The 14,178-nt window shown below is 43.6% G+C and overlaps 2 protein-coding genes across 2 annotated transcripts; one reads left to right on the forward strand and one right to left on the reverse strand.

Annotated features, from left to right (window-relative positions):
* Window positions 1-2,415: 2,415 nt before the first annotated feature.
* LOC119654650 (lysozyme 1-like) lies at window positions 2,416-2,958 on the reverse strand. The gene has a single exon (XM_038060138.1). It carries the CDS (start codon window positions 2,896-2,898, stop codon window positions 2,473-2,475), a length of 426 nt encoding a protein of 141 aa, XP_037916066.1. The 5' UTR covers window positions 2,899-2,958; the 3' UTR covers window positions 2,416-2,472.
* Window positions 2,959-8,809: 5,851 nt separating this feature from the next.
* On the forward strand, window positions 8,810-9,333 carry LOC119654865 (lysozyme 1-like). Its single transcript, XM_038060454.1, has one exon. The coding sequence runs from the start codon at window positions 8,866-8,868 to the stop codon at window positions 9,289-9,291; it is 426 nt and encodes a 141-aa protein (XP_037916382.1). The 5' UTR covers window positions 8,810-8,865; the 3' UTR covers window positions 9,292-9,333.
* Window positions 9,334-14,178: the final 4,845 nt, after the last annotated feature.

The following is a 14,178-nucleotide window of genomic DNA, read 5'->3' on the forward strand; positions in this document are numbered from 1 at the left end:
CCAAGACGCCTCTCTTGCAATTTTTCCACGATCGGCGCAACCCCATAACGATCGCGGATATCCTCATTTCGGATGTGATCAAAATGCGTCATGCCACTAGTCCAATGCAACATCTTCGTCTCCATTAGCGCAAGACGCCGTTCATTGTCTTTTATGGTTGGCCAACACTCAGAACTATAGAGAACGACAGGACGGACTGCATTGCGGTATATTTTAGATTTTGGACGTTCGTTGATACGTCGATCACAAAGAGCACCAGTTGTGGAACGCTATTTCATCCAGGTTGCGTTAATGCGTGAAACAATTTCATAACAATTCTCCATTGGCTGATAGCGTTGACCCGAGGTATTCAAATCGCTCAATTCTGGGCAGAGCACTGCCGGTGACAATGATTGTGCCTGTTTCATGAGGATCGGTCGTCAAAAATTCAGCTTTGAATGAATGAATGAAGCCTGTGGTGCAACAGAAGAAGGAATGAGATATGTCGTTATCAAAAGAAACTTTTCAGGATTGATTATAAAAGTAGAAGGCTAGCCATGTAACGAGAGAAAAAGGAATAGTAGAGTTTGGGCAGAAGTCAAATGAAATGATTTTTGTTAAAAGTTACACAAAGAGGGATGAATCTCATTTACTGGGTTTCAACGAAAAAAGTTTGGGAAGGTCGCCAAGATTGAGTGCATCAGGAATTGAGAAAAGCGATCTACGCTTCGGATCCAAGTTGGAAGAAGAGAAAAAAAAATCAAAAGTCAGATTTAAACAATTTAAGGTGGATAAAGGAAGAGAGGGGTAGACGGAGTTATTGACAAAGTGTAGAGGCCCGGGAACGCCAGGTCAAGTGAGCATACTAAGACTAAAATCACTACTAACAATGAAGAGGAGGGAGGGAGAAGCTACAGGTAGAATTTCCGATAATCTATCAAAGAATTGTATATGCGGGAGTAGCTGAAACAAGGCAAATAAACAAAGGAAATAACAAATGCATTGGGTGGAGAAATGAAACGCCAATTTCGGCTCGCAAATAGCGCCTTCTATTCTGGAAAGGAAAGCTCCGCGAACACGAACCGATTGACTTCCGAAAAGCTGTTCAATACCTTTGAGGGGAGGGTCCTCAGGAGAGTAATAACAGCTAAACGAAAGGACGATCATTGGCGAACCAAATATAACCATGGGTTGTATAAAATATTTGACGATCCTGAAATCACTAAAATAACCAAACTTCTGAAACTATGATACTATAGGCTGGCCACGTTTAACATATGCTCGATACCAGATGCCTAAAAGGTATCCGAAGGGAAGCGCTGGGTGGATTCCATTGACGAAGATAGCGCATCACTGTTCGGATTTCGAAATTAAAGGACGTGATCGCTGGATCGAGATGGTTGGAGGAAGGACATCCTGAACGCCAAAGATCATGAAGCCTCACCGAGGATTGGACGCAACAATATGTGGGGCACACAGTCGTAAGGGGAAGAAAAGGCAATAAATGGGTTTGACAAGGAAGAGATTTTTAGCAGTGATACAGACCAGTTGTTCTACTCAAAGCCACGCGGTTTCCGTAGCATCGAAAGACAGAGGTGTATCTATCTATCGAAGTGCTCAGAATTCAGAATTTTGTCATGCCGATAGATTGAAATGCAACAATTTAGCCCTTATTTATGTTGGCTAACGAGGTTCGGGATCGGCACGCATATTTCCTTGTAGTTTGCTCCTCTGCTAAAGTTTGATGAAAGTCTCCTGCGATCTTAAGGAAAGTTTGACGATGACGTTGATGCCTTAGAGTTACGACTCCTTAAATTAAGGTATTAATTGGCCGGGCCACTCTTGGTTATCTACACCCAGGAAAGGTGCCCGAAATTACTTAATTTTACTGCTGTTGTAGTCAATAATGACATCTGAAGAGGTAGAATAAGCCAATAGAGATATGAAGGGTTACCAAAGTGATGAAGCGACTTGGACCATTTGAATAAGTAGAAGCACAGCGCAGAATGATGGCAAATGTAGCTTCAGGTGATATGGTGGCAAGCATGGACAGAACGTTGGAGGGGAAGCACATTGGAACCGGTTCAAAGTAAACAGCGTGATTCGATCTTCTCAGGAAATTATGAATTTGTTATCGAGTGTTAATCGGGAATTGTCAAAATATTCAATTTCCGTTAGTCCCTACATTGTCACCCTTTCCTCGGTACCAGATGGAGAAGGATTATGCAGGGACTTTTTGAAGGCAAACCAATAACTGAATCAAAGGACTAATCAGCTATATTGATTGCTAAGAAATCAATGCACAGAAAGCGATTGGCCAAAATAGAAGAACAACCTTCAGTTGCGCCAATTGGAGAAACAATTGGTGAAGTGAAGGCGATTGGATGATAGGCAAAGTGATAAATTACATACTTCAGGAAACAATTAAGAAACAGCTTTTCTACAATTTAAACATTTTATTGTATGAACACATCAACCATATCAACCAAAAATTTAGAAGCACTCGCTGACACTTGGTTTGGATTTTTGGCAATAGTTCAACCATCCGTACCAGGCCTTGAATCCTTGTTGAGCCTTGATCTTCTTGGCGCAGTTGAGGGCGTTGGTGATGTCATCAGAAAGAAGAGAAGTACAAGCGATGTGGCATTCGTTGTAAGATTTCACGTTTCCTTGGCACCAGTATTGGTTGTTGATTTGGAAGAGACCATAGTCACGGGTTCCGTTTGAGTTGAGGGCTCCTACAGCGTCGGTCCTGAATCCAGATTCGTGTTGGACAAGACAGACCCAATCGGGGAGTTCAGACTTTGGGATGCCATGAGCGTAGAGGGTCTTGGCAAGACTGCACTTGGTGAAGGTCTTACCCCAGGCAGGAGCAGCGACGCAGAGGAGGGCGAAAGCCAAAACAGCGAATACTTTCATGATGATTGTCTTCTTTCTGATTTCAGTGAAACTGATGCCTTTCAATTTTGGAACCTGTCCTTTTATAGCAACTTTGGAGATTTACGTACTGATTATTTTTATACGATATCTCCAAATCAAACATTATTTGACATAATTAAGAGAGATAAGTATCTTGAAATAAATCTGCCAATGATAACTGCGATAGTGACTGAACATAGATATACACAATTAAGTTGGAAGACGGGCAGCGAACAGAAACTTTAATAGTGATAATCTATAGTTTGGAGCGTTTATGCCAATAATTGGGCGAAGTATCTTTGAATAATTGCGTACTTTGCTTCTGGCTCCTCTAATATTCTTAGTAGGTTAATTATTTTCTTGTATTCTTCGTCTTCTGGACATGACAATTGTTTGTGATGAAGTCAAAGAAGGAATCAAGCATATATCTAACTAAGTCTGAAAGAATCTTTCGTAGGGTCTTAGGGTATTCTGCCTATTTAATTCATGATATAATTAATATTTGTGCCATAGAAGGAGAAGGTGTCCTGGAAGAAAGAGTTAATAGTGATAGAAATGTTAGCATCGATTAGCATTCTCGAAGAATTGTGCACCATATTTCACATTGCGAGGATCCTGCTTATATCTTTCCGTGTGCATACTTCTCAGTGCGTACATATCTAGAGCGCTTTTGTACTAGGTAACTTCGAATAGGTGGGTTCCGTTTTGACTGGGACGTCAAACATAGGGAGTTAATTGCTCGACTTTGCATTTAGCCCTTCTAGATACCTTTACTCCCGTACAGTGTTATCGCTTGACTTTCCAGAGCACAAAAGCGCATGGTCGGAAAAGGAGGCAAAGTAATTTTCATTGTCCCACCATCTTACTTCGCGTAGGTCCAAAATATCCAGTTGTTATCTCTGTAGGTTGTAGGCCTTTGATATCATTGCCGAGAAGCATGCGCACATGTCAGAAATCAATTCCGATAGCCAAAATTCGTAGCCTCGCGATTGGTTCTTAAATGAGACATAATTAATGTTTTGTTAACAAGAAAATTCGAGATTTTCTAACCCCCGCAAGCAAACAGTGCTTGATGTATTCTTAAATCCTAGCTCAAGGAGCTGATTTTGGCTTCAGGGCCCCAAAATCTAGACTATGGATTGGAGTAGTTGAACTAGAAACATCAAAGGCCATGTTCTGATCGAGGTTTTCGCGGGGCTATACCTAAACTGAAGCAGATCCCACACACCCGCAGGTCTGAATGCTTCAAGGTTTTTCCGGGAGACAAAGCCTCGATATGAATGTCATTTCCAAAAGAACTTTAAACTCACTGTTAAAACAAGGCCCAACTCGTTTATCGTTTGTTTCAGGTTAGTAGAAGTTTTACCCCGCTTGATTAAAGCGGCAGAGTCGCTGAACGTCTTCACCACTTTGTGCTCAGCAGATTTAGGACAATTCTTGGGAATGAGACGTTTCCTAGAGAGTGGAAGAAGGGGATGATCGTTAATATTCTAAAGACGGGCACCCATTTTGAGTGTGAGAATGGGAGGGTGGGGGTTCTGCGTGCTCCTTGTCTTCCCAAAGGTAATAGCTAAGCTAATATTAGACGACGTCAAAAAACACCTTCAAAGATTGGTAGGCAGAGTGCAGGTTGATTTAAATATGAACAACCTGCGGATCATTTAGGATCATCCAGTTCGAAGAAGTTCTCGGTAGCGTGAATAAGAAGTCTATCTGTCGTGCTCTACGCAGGAGAGAGGAAAAATACCTCGACACTGATGATATCTGTTTGTTCTCTTACTGGATTATGGACCCTGGTCAAATGGCTCTGGATTTGGAAGAAGAGAGGCAAGAAGGAAAGAGTGAAGATAAACATTAACAAAACTAAGGTTCTTAGTCTGATAAAACATCGTACTCTTCCAATCTGCATTAATAGACAGAGCACTGAAGGCGTTTATCAACTTGTGTATCTAACAATCATGTTCGACCCATTAACAGAGCTAAATCCGCCTTCGCTACTTTGTCTAAAATTTGGAAAAGCAATTATCTCAACACCAAAATCAATTTGAAGCTGTTCTATGCTTGTGTTCTTTCGGTGTTGCTACATGAGAGCAGCGCATGAAAATTGACCACCACTGTCACTCCAAAGTTCCCAGCCTCCGTTAACACTTGTCTACGACGTTTCTTCAAAGTACGGTGACCTTATACTATGTATTCCGGAGATGGCAATAAATAGGCCACATATCAAGGAGCAGCCACAATTTCATTCAATTTCATGAGTGGCCGCCCCAAAAGCACTTGACGCAGAACAGTAGAAGATGAGGGCGGTCCCCTGGGGAAATTAGCCAGCGGCTGGATTGCGATCAATAAGGATGTTCTGGGGCTACTATAGTGACTTTCAGAATCCTGTGTCCATTTTTTAAGCATCACATTGAACTGCGGATTATAAACTCCCTAGATGTGCATTTGAAGTTGGTGCAGAGACTCTGAAGAACTGCGTCCATCTGCGAATTCACGATTACCAAAAAATCAGCAGTTGCGGGGATCTTGGTCTTTGCAACAAGTGACAAAACGTCGCAATTAGATTATCCTTTCCAGACAACACGTGACAAAACGTCGCAACCACTTTATCCTTTCCAGACATATGTTGAATGTGGGCTGATAAAACTCAGTTGCCGAAGTCAGGTCGGACTTCTCTCTCAGTCTTATGGCCAACAAACACTGTGAACGGCCTGGTAGAAATATTTTACTGCGAGGTTTGCGGCTAATAAATCGGGATCTTTGAGCGGCGTTCAGCTGCTTGGAAAGTGAGCTCAACGGCTGCAAAATTTGGTTCACCTTTTGGTGAAAAGCAGCACCAACAGAAGTCCAAATTTCGTAGAAAAAATTGTGTGGCATTGCACATTCTGTTCATGGAGAGTCCGGAAGGAGCACATGTTGCCGTTTTCGGAATGTCCTCGGAAGCTACTCGGATTTGATGATATGCCTTGACTAAGTCCAAGGTCAAGAAAATACGGCAATCTGCGACACAATGCGCAAACTCATGTATGAGTGGAATGGGGGATCCGTTTGGGGATTTTGAAGCCCATAATCGGCACAGGGTATCCATTCGAAATTGGGTTAGGGACTATGTGAAGTGGCGAAGGCCAACAGCTCTCTAAAGGTCTTCAAATACCAAACCTAAGGAGTTCTTCAAATTCTCTTTGCGCAACTGCAAGCTTCTGGAGTGGTAATAGACACATCTCAGAAAAGATAGGGGAACCAGTAATGTTGATGTCCTGCTGAACATTATGTTTAACTGACTCTGATAGATGGTAGTGATGTTGCAGTATTTTAAAAAGGTCCCCGAATTTGTCAGCATTGTGTTGAAAAAGGATGGAAAGAGTGTTGGGTATGCAGGTTCTTCCTGCAGAAGGGGGCTCAATCAGGGATCTGTTGCACAGATTAACTAGCAATCCATAGCAGCCCAGGACGTCTTGCCCTAAGCTGGGAGTACTGATATCCGCTATAATGAAGTGCCAAAAACCTTCGTTAAAGTCCTAGACTTATATCGACTTGATTGTAGCCATACGTGCAGATCGGCGAGGAAATTGCTGTCAAGAGTTTTGGCTTCATTTAGGTGTTAGGTAATGATTGCGGGATGCGGAAAAGGCCGAAAATTCAGCGCCCGTACTGAATAGGTAGTTGCGCTGGCGCAAGGGGTCATAAATTGTCAGGCTGCATTTCCAGTAGCCGCTGCTAGAGTTCCCGGCGAGTTAATTTTTTGAAAAGGACAGGGGCAGGTGGCTTTTTCCAGAAATCTGTGGTAGTACCAGCACGTTTCAGCAATTATCCAGGGTCATGACAATCTACAATCCGGTCCTTCTTTTTGGTAGGTGGATCTACGCCGCGATCTAGTTTTACTCCCAGGACGCATGAATTTACCATCTATACCAACTTAAAAAAATGTTGACGGCGCTGCAACGTTCTGCTGCAACTGAGCCGGTTGGTTTGCACTGTCACGCGACATATCGCTAACCACTTGGACTGCGTGGAATTTGTTAGCTGTAGCAGCCGAAGCGTTCATAGAGCTCAACTATCCCCTTATGCAGCCCAACGAGCTCGTCGCCAAACTGTGCGGCTTGCATCGTGACACCGACTAGAGCAAATTGTGCCTCAAGCTGGATTCTTTTTTCAAAACAGTGGCAGCCGTACTACCCCGTCAGATGTTGAAGGATCCGCCTCGTTTCTGTTCTAAACGTTTTTGTTTTATGATGAAATCAAACAACCCATCAGGACAAACGACACAATCGAAACGAGGGCTGGAAAGAGCTGCTTAGCAACTCCTTGTTTGTAGAGGAAGTGCACGTTTCATGAGAAAGTGTGCCAATCGTTGGTCCTCTTTCCTTTTGGAGCTTCGTCACGAGTAGTTCTGTTCCGGGTAGAGTAGGCAGCCCAATTCACCACACCTCTACTAGAAGGACCAGTTCGTACAATTTTTCACCATTTTAGGGGTGGGAAACTCGTGTTTATCCTCCCCCATATGCAGTTTTTCATTAGGAGGAAACTCCCAGCGATTTTTAGGTCATCAAACAGCATTTTGTGAAAGGGGTACTGGTGTTGGATCAGCAGACATTTCGAAGGTGTTGTGCTTCGTCGTGGGTATCACTCCAAGCTTTTGTTACGGGACCTATATTACAGGTTCTTAGCAAGAAGAATTACGAACTGTTGGCCGCGTTCGAGAGAAGAATCCTCTGAAGGATTTTTGGCCCCCTACATGAGGATGGACAATTCCGTAGCCTATACAATGACGAAATCTATGAGCGATACCATGACCGTCAAATTGGGGATAAAATCCGGCTCAATAGGTTACGGAGGGCGGGTCACTTAATCCGTATGGATGAGGATGATCCTACCCGGAAAGCCTATAAGGGCAATATCTATGGTAGAAAAAGAAGACGAGGCAGACCCTGACTGAGATGGACCGATGGCATAGGTCAGGACTCCAGACAGCTTTTAGGGATATCGAATTGGTGGACCTTGGCGCAAAACCGGGATGTCTGGAGTTCCTTATTAAGGCAGGCCTATACAGGACACCGGTTGTTGCGCCGTTGATGATGATGATGACCTATACTACAAGATTGGCTAGCGTCCATCGTGAGTCAGAACCTCCTAGCCAGGCTCTGACTCATGACTAAACTCAACGTTGTGCAAGCGCATGTTAATGGAGCCCTTTAATAAAGCTGCACTTAAATGCTAAATGGCCTTCCTACTACATTTCTGGATAACAGCAATGCTCATTACAAATTTCATTATGAACGTCTCAACTGTCAACTTCCATTACACTAGCTCCCAAAGAGTACCTAAAGAGTATATAATTACAAAACAGGCATCAACCTCTCTCTACTCTCTCAGCCTCTGCTTACACTCGAAACTACTTTAGATCTCATAACATAATTTGGGCGAGTATCTATTTACAAATATTGATTTATCAAACTGTGATTAGATCAGTAACTTTATTCTATGCAAATAGGAGCACATCTTCTTAATTTTACCTCAAACTATGAAAACTAATAGTATTATAATTATGACGGAGTATTAACACCTTGCAGTATTAAAAAAAACTGTAGATACCTATTGTTTGCTTGTTTAGTTATTAATCGCAAAATTTACTAAATACGTAAGCAAACAATATCGGCTGATTTCTGTATCACACGACATTTTTCCTATCAGGAAATTTGAATATAGACTGACAAAACAATTCCTCATATCAGCAGATATGTTTAAATAATCTTAGAGGAACAACTGTCGATAGTTTTTAATTGCAATTTTAGTCATTCAAATTACTTTCTTATCTATTCTTATCATGCTGAGCTTCTATTTATGAAATAACTACTTCTAACGTCTACTTACGTTAAATTTCTCAACTATCTGGCACTATAAAAAAACGACAAAAAAAGGAACGAACTATCAGTCTCTTTGAATCGTATCAGGAAGGCACTTATCAAAATGAAAGTATTCGTTGTTTTGGCTATTGCCCTCGTTTGCGCCTTCGCCCCAGCCCAAGGCAAGGTCTTCACCAAATGCGGACTTGCTCAAGCTCTCTATGCTCATGGTATCCCAAAGGCTGACCTCGCCAACTGGGTGTGTCTCGTCCAACACGAGTCGTCCTTCAACACCGCTGCCGTAGGAGCCCTCAACTCCAACGGAACCCGTGACTATGGTCTCTTCCAAATTAACAACAAATACTGGTGCAAGGGAAACATCAGCTCATACAATGAATGCAACGTCGCTTGTTCTGCTCTTCTTTCTGATGACATCACCGGCGCTGTTAACTGCGCCAAGAAGATCAAGGCCCAGCAAGGATTCAAGGCCTGGTACGGATGGTTGAACCACTGCCAAGGAGCTCTCCCAAGTATCAACGAATGCTTCTAAAGAGACTGATCATTGTTTGAAATAAATTGCTGAGAATTATTATATATTGTTTTTTATTGCTTGATTTATTCAATGATCCTGTTAGAATGGAATTTGTCATCACTCCGTCCACGCAATTAAGCTAGATAATTATTGCTCTGGAAGGGAAAAAAGGGTAAACCGGGTTTGACAAAATCGCATTCACTACTTCGTCCCTATCTGTCCCTATCTGTCCCTATCTGCGAGCTTCAGAAATACCGAAATCATTTCCGTCCCTAAAAGCAGCAGACCTATCTACACAGACTGTCGTAACCCAAACCAATCACAGTGATACGGTAGTGGCGATAGAATCTCGTTCGCCAACCGTATTGTCCACTTGGTTGAATATGCTCGCCTAATCATGAAAACCAAATTCTACAAAAAATCCCGGCTTCGAATTAGATTCAGTAACAACTATCTCTCTTTCAATCACCAATTCAGTCGAGATATCTCAAGGTTCCATCTCTGTTTTCACCCTAAACCGAAAACATTCCTAAGTCCATTGGAACACTACCCGTGATCCTAACTTTCACAATGTCAGATTGCGGTTTCCACCAAACTCTCCAAGCCCAGTTGTGAAAGGAGGGATGCAGCGTCTCAGTGGGTAGGTAAGGAAAGTGCAGAAACTTTGCAGTCTTGCAGATTACTCACTGAGGAAGTTATCACCACAACCGGCAGGTTGGTATAAAATTCTCTATTAAAAATGAGGAGAAGGAGACTTTTTAAGGCAGCATGGCGTCGAAACCGATTTGACGTCTAGGCGCGACGATAACGAGGAGCATTGCTCCGCCTGCTGCTACTGTTTCGCAACAATCTGTGGCAACAGGTTCGCATGGGCAGCGGATGAAGTGGGCTGAAGAAATAAACTTCTTCATCGTCCGTTCCTACTAGGAAATAACGGCGAGGCCAGGTGCAACATCTTACTGTCCGTTTCACCAGAGATTCGTCGAACGTTTCCCGCAATTCGCGTACGTGACTGTGCAGCGAATTACAAACCAGAACCGCTTTTTTATTCGCATCAATCAATCAATCCCGGCCATCATCAGGGAGCGTGTTCGACTTGAGATCAACGCAGACCTAGTGACCAAGAGAGGCGGCATCAACAACACCACGCCGCACTCAACGAATCCCAAAAGAGCGTCCAGACAGTGTAGTAGTCTGCGGATGCCAATACCTCAGAGCCTATCCATATACGGAGGGGCATGTTCAGCCGTGATATTCGGATAGAATCTGAATTAGACAAAAGTCCAATCCAAGCCATTCGCAAAGATCATCACGAGCCGCATGCCCAACATAGCATTGGTAACCTCCACATCTAAGCTATGACCGAGACAGACTTCTACAAGTCCCTAGGAACTCTGCAAGGAACGCATGTTCGAGTTGGTGATCTGAAGGATGCTCTGCTGTCCGAATTCCTGCGACGTATAAAGCTAGTAGTGAAATCGCATCTCTTGAGGAAGAATAAAATAAGCGCATTGAATGTATTCGCTATCCCTTCACTGACATACTATATGCATTCAGAATATTGCCGTGGAGGAAAACGTCCAGCGGCGGATACGGATCACTAATTCCAAATTCCGAATGCAATGCAAATTCTGCCGTGGAGCGGATGAACATCCCTCGTGACATCAGAGGTAGAGGCGTGGTTGATGAGGCGGCACAACATCACCATCACAACCATCGCCAAGTCGACTCACTACGCGCTTATTTTTACAGAAAAGAGCAGGCGAGTCCCTTGCATGCGGTTGTTTGTAAAGCACACTGTGGACTGACTCAACTCAACTTGAAGGATCGATCCTCCAATTCTCTCAGTGGGGTGAAGCCAGATCAAGAACGGATCGATGAATGGAAGTCGAAGGCAATGCACGGTAGACACGTGAATTGTCTTTGGCAGCCATTGGATCTGCCCAACCAATGGCTGTATGCTGAGGAACTCTTGGCTAAGACGGAGGGATTTATGTGTACTATCCAGGACGGGGTCTTGGATCTTGGGCTGCACATCAATGAAGGCAAGACAAGGTATATGGTGGCATCGTCAGCACCGAAAACCAAACCAACCAACCACCAACATCAAACTACACTGGTCAAACGGAAAGAATAAAGATAGGAGAATACAACTTTGAGACCGTTGATAATTTCTCTTATCTAGGGTCGAAAATCACAACCGATAACAGCTACGATGATGAAATCCGCGCACGGTTCTTGTCAGCCAACAGAGCCTATTTCAGCTTACAAAAACTGTTCCGCTCGAAACGTCTCACCAGAGGGTCAAACCTCTTACTGTACAAGACTATGATCTTGCCAGTCCTCACGTATTCCTCGGAGACTTGGGCTCTTAGCAAGAAGAATTGCGAATTCTTGGCCGCGTTCGAGAGAAGAATCCTCTGAAGAACATGGGTGAGGGTTTACATTTCCCGTCCTCTCACCAAATTTCGTGTCAATTTGTACAGCCGATTATGAGAAAAGTGTGCGTGCGATTCCCAAAATGTGAGGTTGAAATTTAGTCTCTGGTCAATATCGCAAGCGCGATACCGGGACTTAGTTTCCCAAATTTCTCATGTGCGAGGCCCTTAAACTCCTTGAAATGTTATTTCACATTAGTTACGACGTTATCTGCAAAGCCAATAACGGTCAACCCTTTAAAAAGCTGTAATAGAAAATGGCGTCATACATTAATATCCACACGAAAGGACCAATGACGGACCCAGGTGGAACCTCTCAGAAATCTGTTACAGACATACAGGATAGCTGCCTTGCGGGTATTGTTATTTTGTTAAAGAATTCGGTAAAGAACTATTGTGCCCTTTTTGCTGGTTGTAATGTACCTATTAACTATAGCATCTCAAAAAAGCCTATAACCGTTAGGAAGTTCAGTATATTCCCAACTTCCAAATTTGTCAACTTTGCATCTGGTGTTAAGTGTTCTCCCAGGTGCTCGACTTACTATGCACAAGTGCCTGACACTGTCCCAGAACGTGGGACGTATAGAGGTTTCAACAAACTCCGCACAGAACCTGCAAGCAGCGTCCATAGATATCCCTAGCAGTGAGCAGTGTAAATTCCCACTATGAATCGGAGAAGGGTTCTGGCCCGTGTAAAGGCGTCCCGTCTCCCTTCTTGGCTAGTTCGTCCGCTGCCTTGTTGCCTTCCAACCCACCATGGCCTGAACCCAGAGTATCCAGACCATATTGAGTGACCCGAGCGTATTGAGTCTCTCAAAGCATTCCTATACCAGTTTAGAGTTCTCCTGGTTGGACCTAAGTGCCTTGATCACTGCTTGGATGTCAGTCGAAACTGAAATATTCTGCCTCCTGTAGTTCCTGTCTATGACGTATATTTTCGCCTGGAGTATGCTAGTGTATCTGAGGAGGAGCTAATGGATCTCCAAGTACATTTTCCTTAGACCAATGACCCCGGCACCCACTTCATCTACTCTAAAGGATCCGTCAGTGTACCCAGTAATCAGTTTCTGGTTTAAGTCGTATGTAACAGCCACGTTCTCCCAGTTTGCCTTATTACTCCAACGTGTTTCAAACTTTTTATCGAAGTGAAACCTCGTTGTCATGTTATCCCTTGGTATCAATAATTCGAGGTACAGTCTAGAAAGAATATCAATCTCCCTTCGCTTTAGGCAGCTCCCCGCCTAAAGATTGCCCTACTTGCCTGCATCTGTATGTGCAGACGGGGAGGAGTTAATCCCAGAAGGACCTCCACGGATGCCGTTGGGCATGTCCTCATTGCCCCACTGATACTCATGTAAGTCAGCCATTAAAGTTCATGTAACTCTCTGGCTTGTGTGCTGAATTCAGTTTTTTCTACCCAGATTCCTGCCCCATAGGTAATCATTGTCCTTAGTAGTGCAGTATATATCCAAAATAGTATCATCAGAAATTTTGTAGCTTTTCGACAAGTGTTTTCGACATGCATCTTCCACACTAATTTGTGGTCTAGCATAATTCGCAAATATTTGACCTCTGTTTCCCGTTTCACCTCCAATTCATGTAACCTTATGGTTCTCAGGTGATCAAGCTTGCGTCTCCTAGTGAATGGTACTATGGTAGTTTTGGCTGGATTGATCTGCGCTCCCACCTTCCGGCACCAGGCATTAGTAACCCTTAGGCCAGTTTGGATCACATAGGATATCCTCATATTTGCTCCTTCAGATTAAAAGGATGTTGTGCACGTAACCCTGGAACTGTATTTCAGTATTTGTTAGCACGTCCAGGAGTTCGTCCACTATCATACTCCACATAAGCAGTGATAGTACTCCACCTTGCGGACTCCACAACCGGACAGCTGGCCTCATATGCGTCAATGACGACTCTGTTTAGATTTTCCACCACTATATATAGTTCCAGTTTGCTGGTTCGCCTTGTTGTTGCTCAGGTGCATTGTATAGCAATTCCAATCCGTTCTCGTGGAATTCCTTATTATAACTTTTATTTCGGAGTTGCCCTCAATGTTGAGTCTGATTATTCTGTGATCAGACATAGAGGGCTCATCTGACACCCTCCAATTCTTGACCAGTTCGGTCATTAGAGTATTTGCTAGAGTTATGTCTAGTACCTCTTGTTTAGTGCTGGTCACGAATGTTAGAGCGTTGCCTATGCTATATATTTCTAACTTATTCCTAGGAATAAATATAAGAAGGTGCTCACCTGTTCGACTAGTGTCGCTGCTGCCCCAGACTTCGTGATGGACATTTGGATCGCAGCCGAGGAGAGGCAGTAACGCCCTCTTCTCATAGTACTTACCAGTTTAGCAACTAACTCTGATAAAACCGGATGACGTCTTCTGCGAAGTATCCCGATGCTATGACTGCTTCTCCAGTTCACCCCCCCCCCCCCCCGCTTCCAGTGGGACTTACAT

Source organism: Hermetia illucens, chromosome 4 (assembly GCF_905115235.1).
Source record: "Hermetia illucens chromosome 4, iHerIll2.2.curated.20191125, whole genome shotgun sequence".
In the NCBI taxonomy this organism is placed as follows: Eukaryota; Metazoa; Arthropoda; class Insecta; order Diptera; family Stratiomyidae; genus Hermetia; species Hermetia illucens.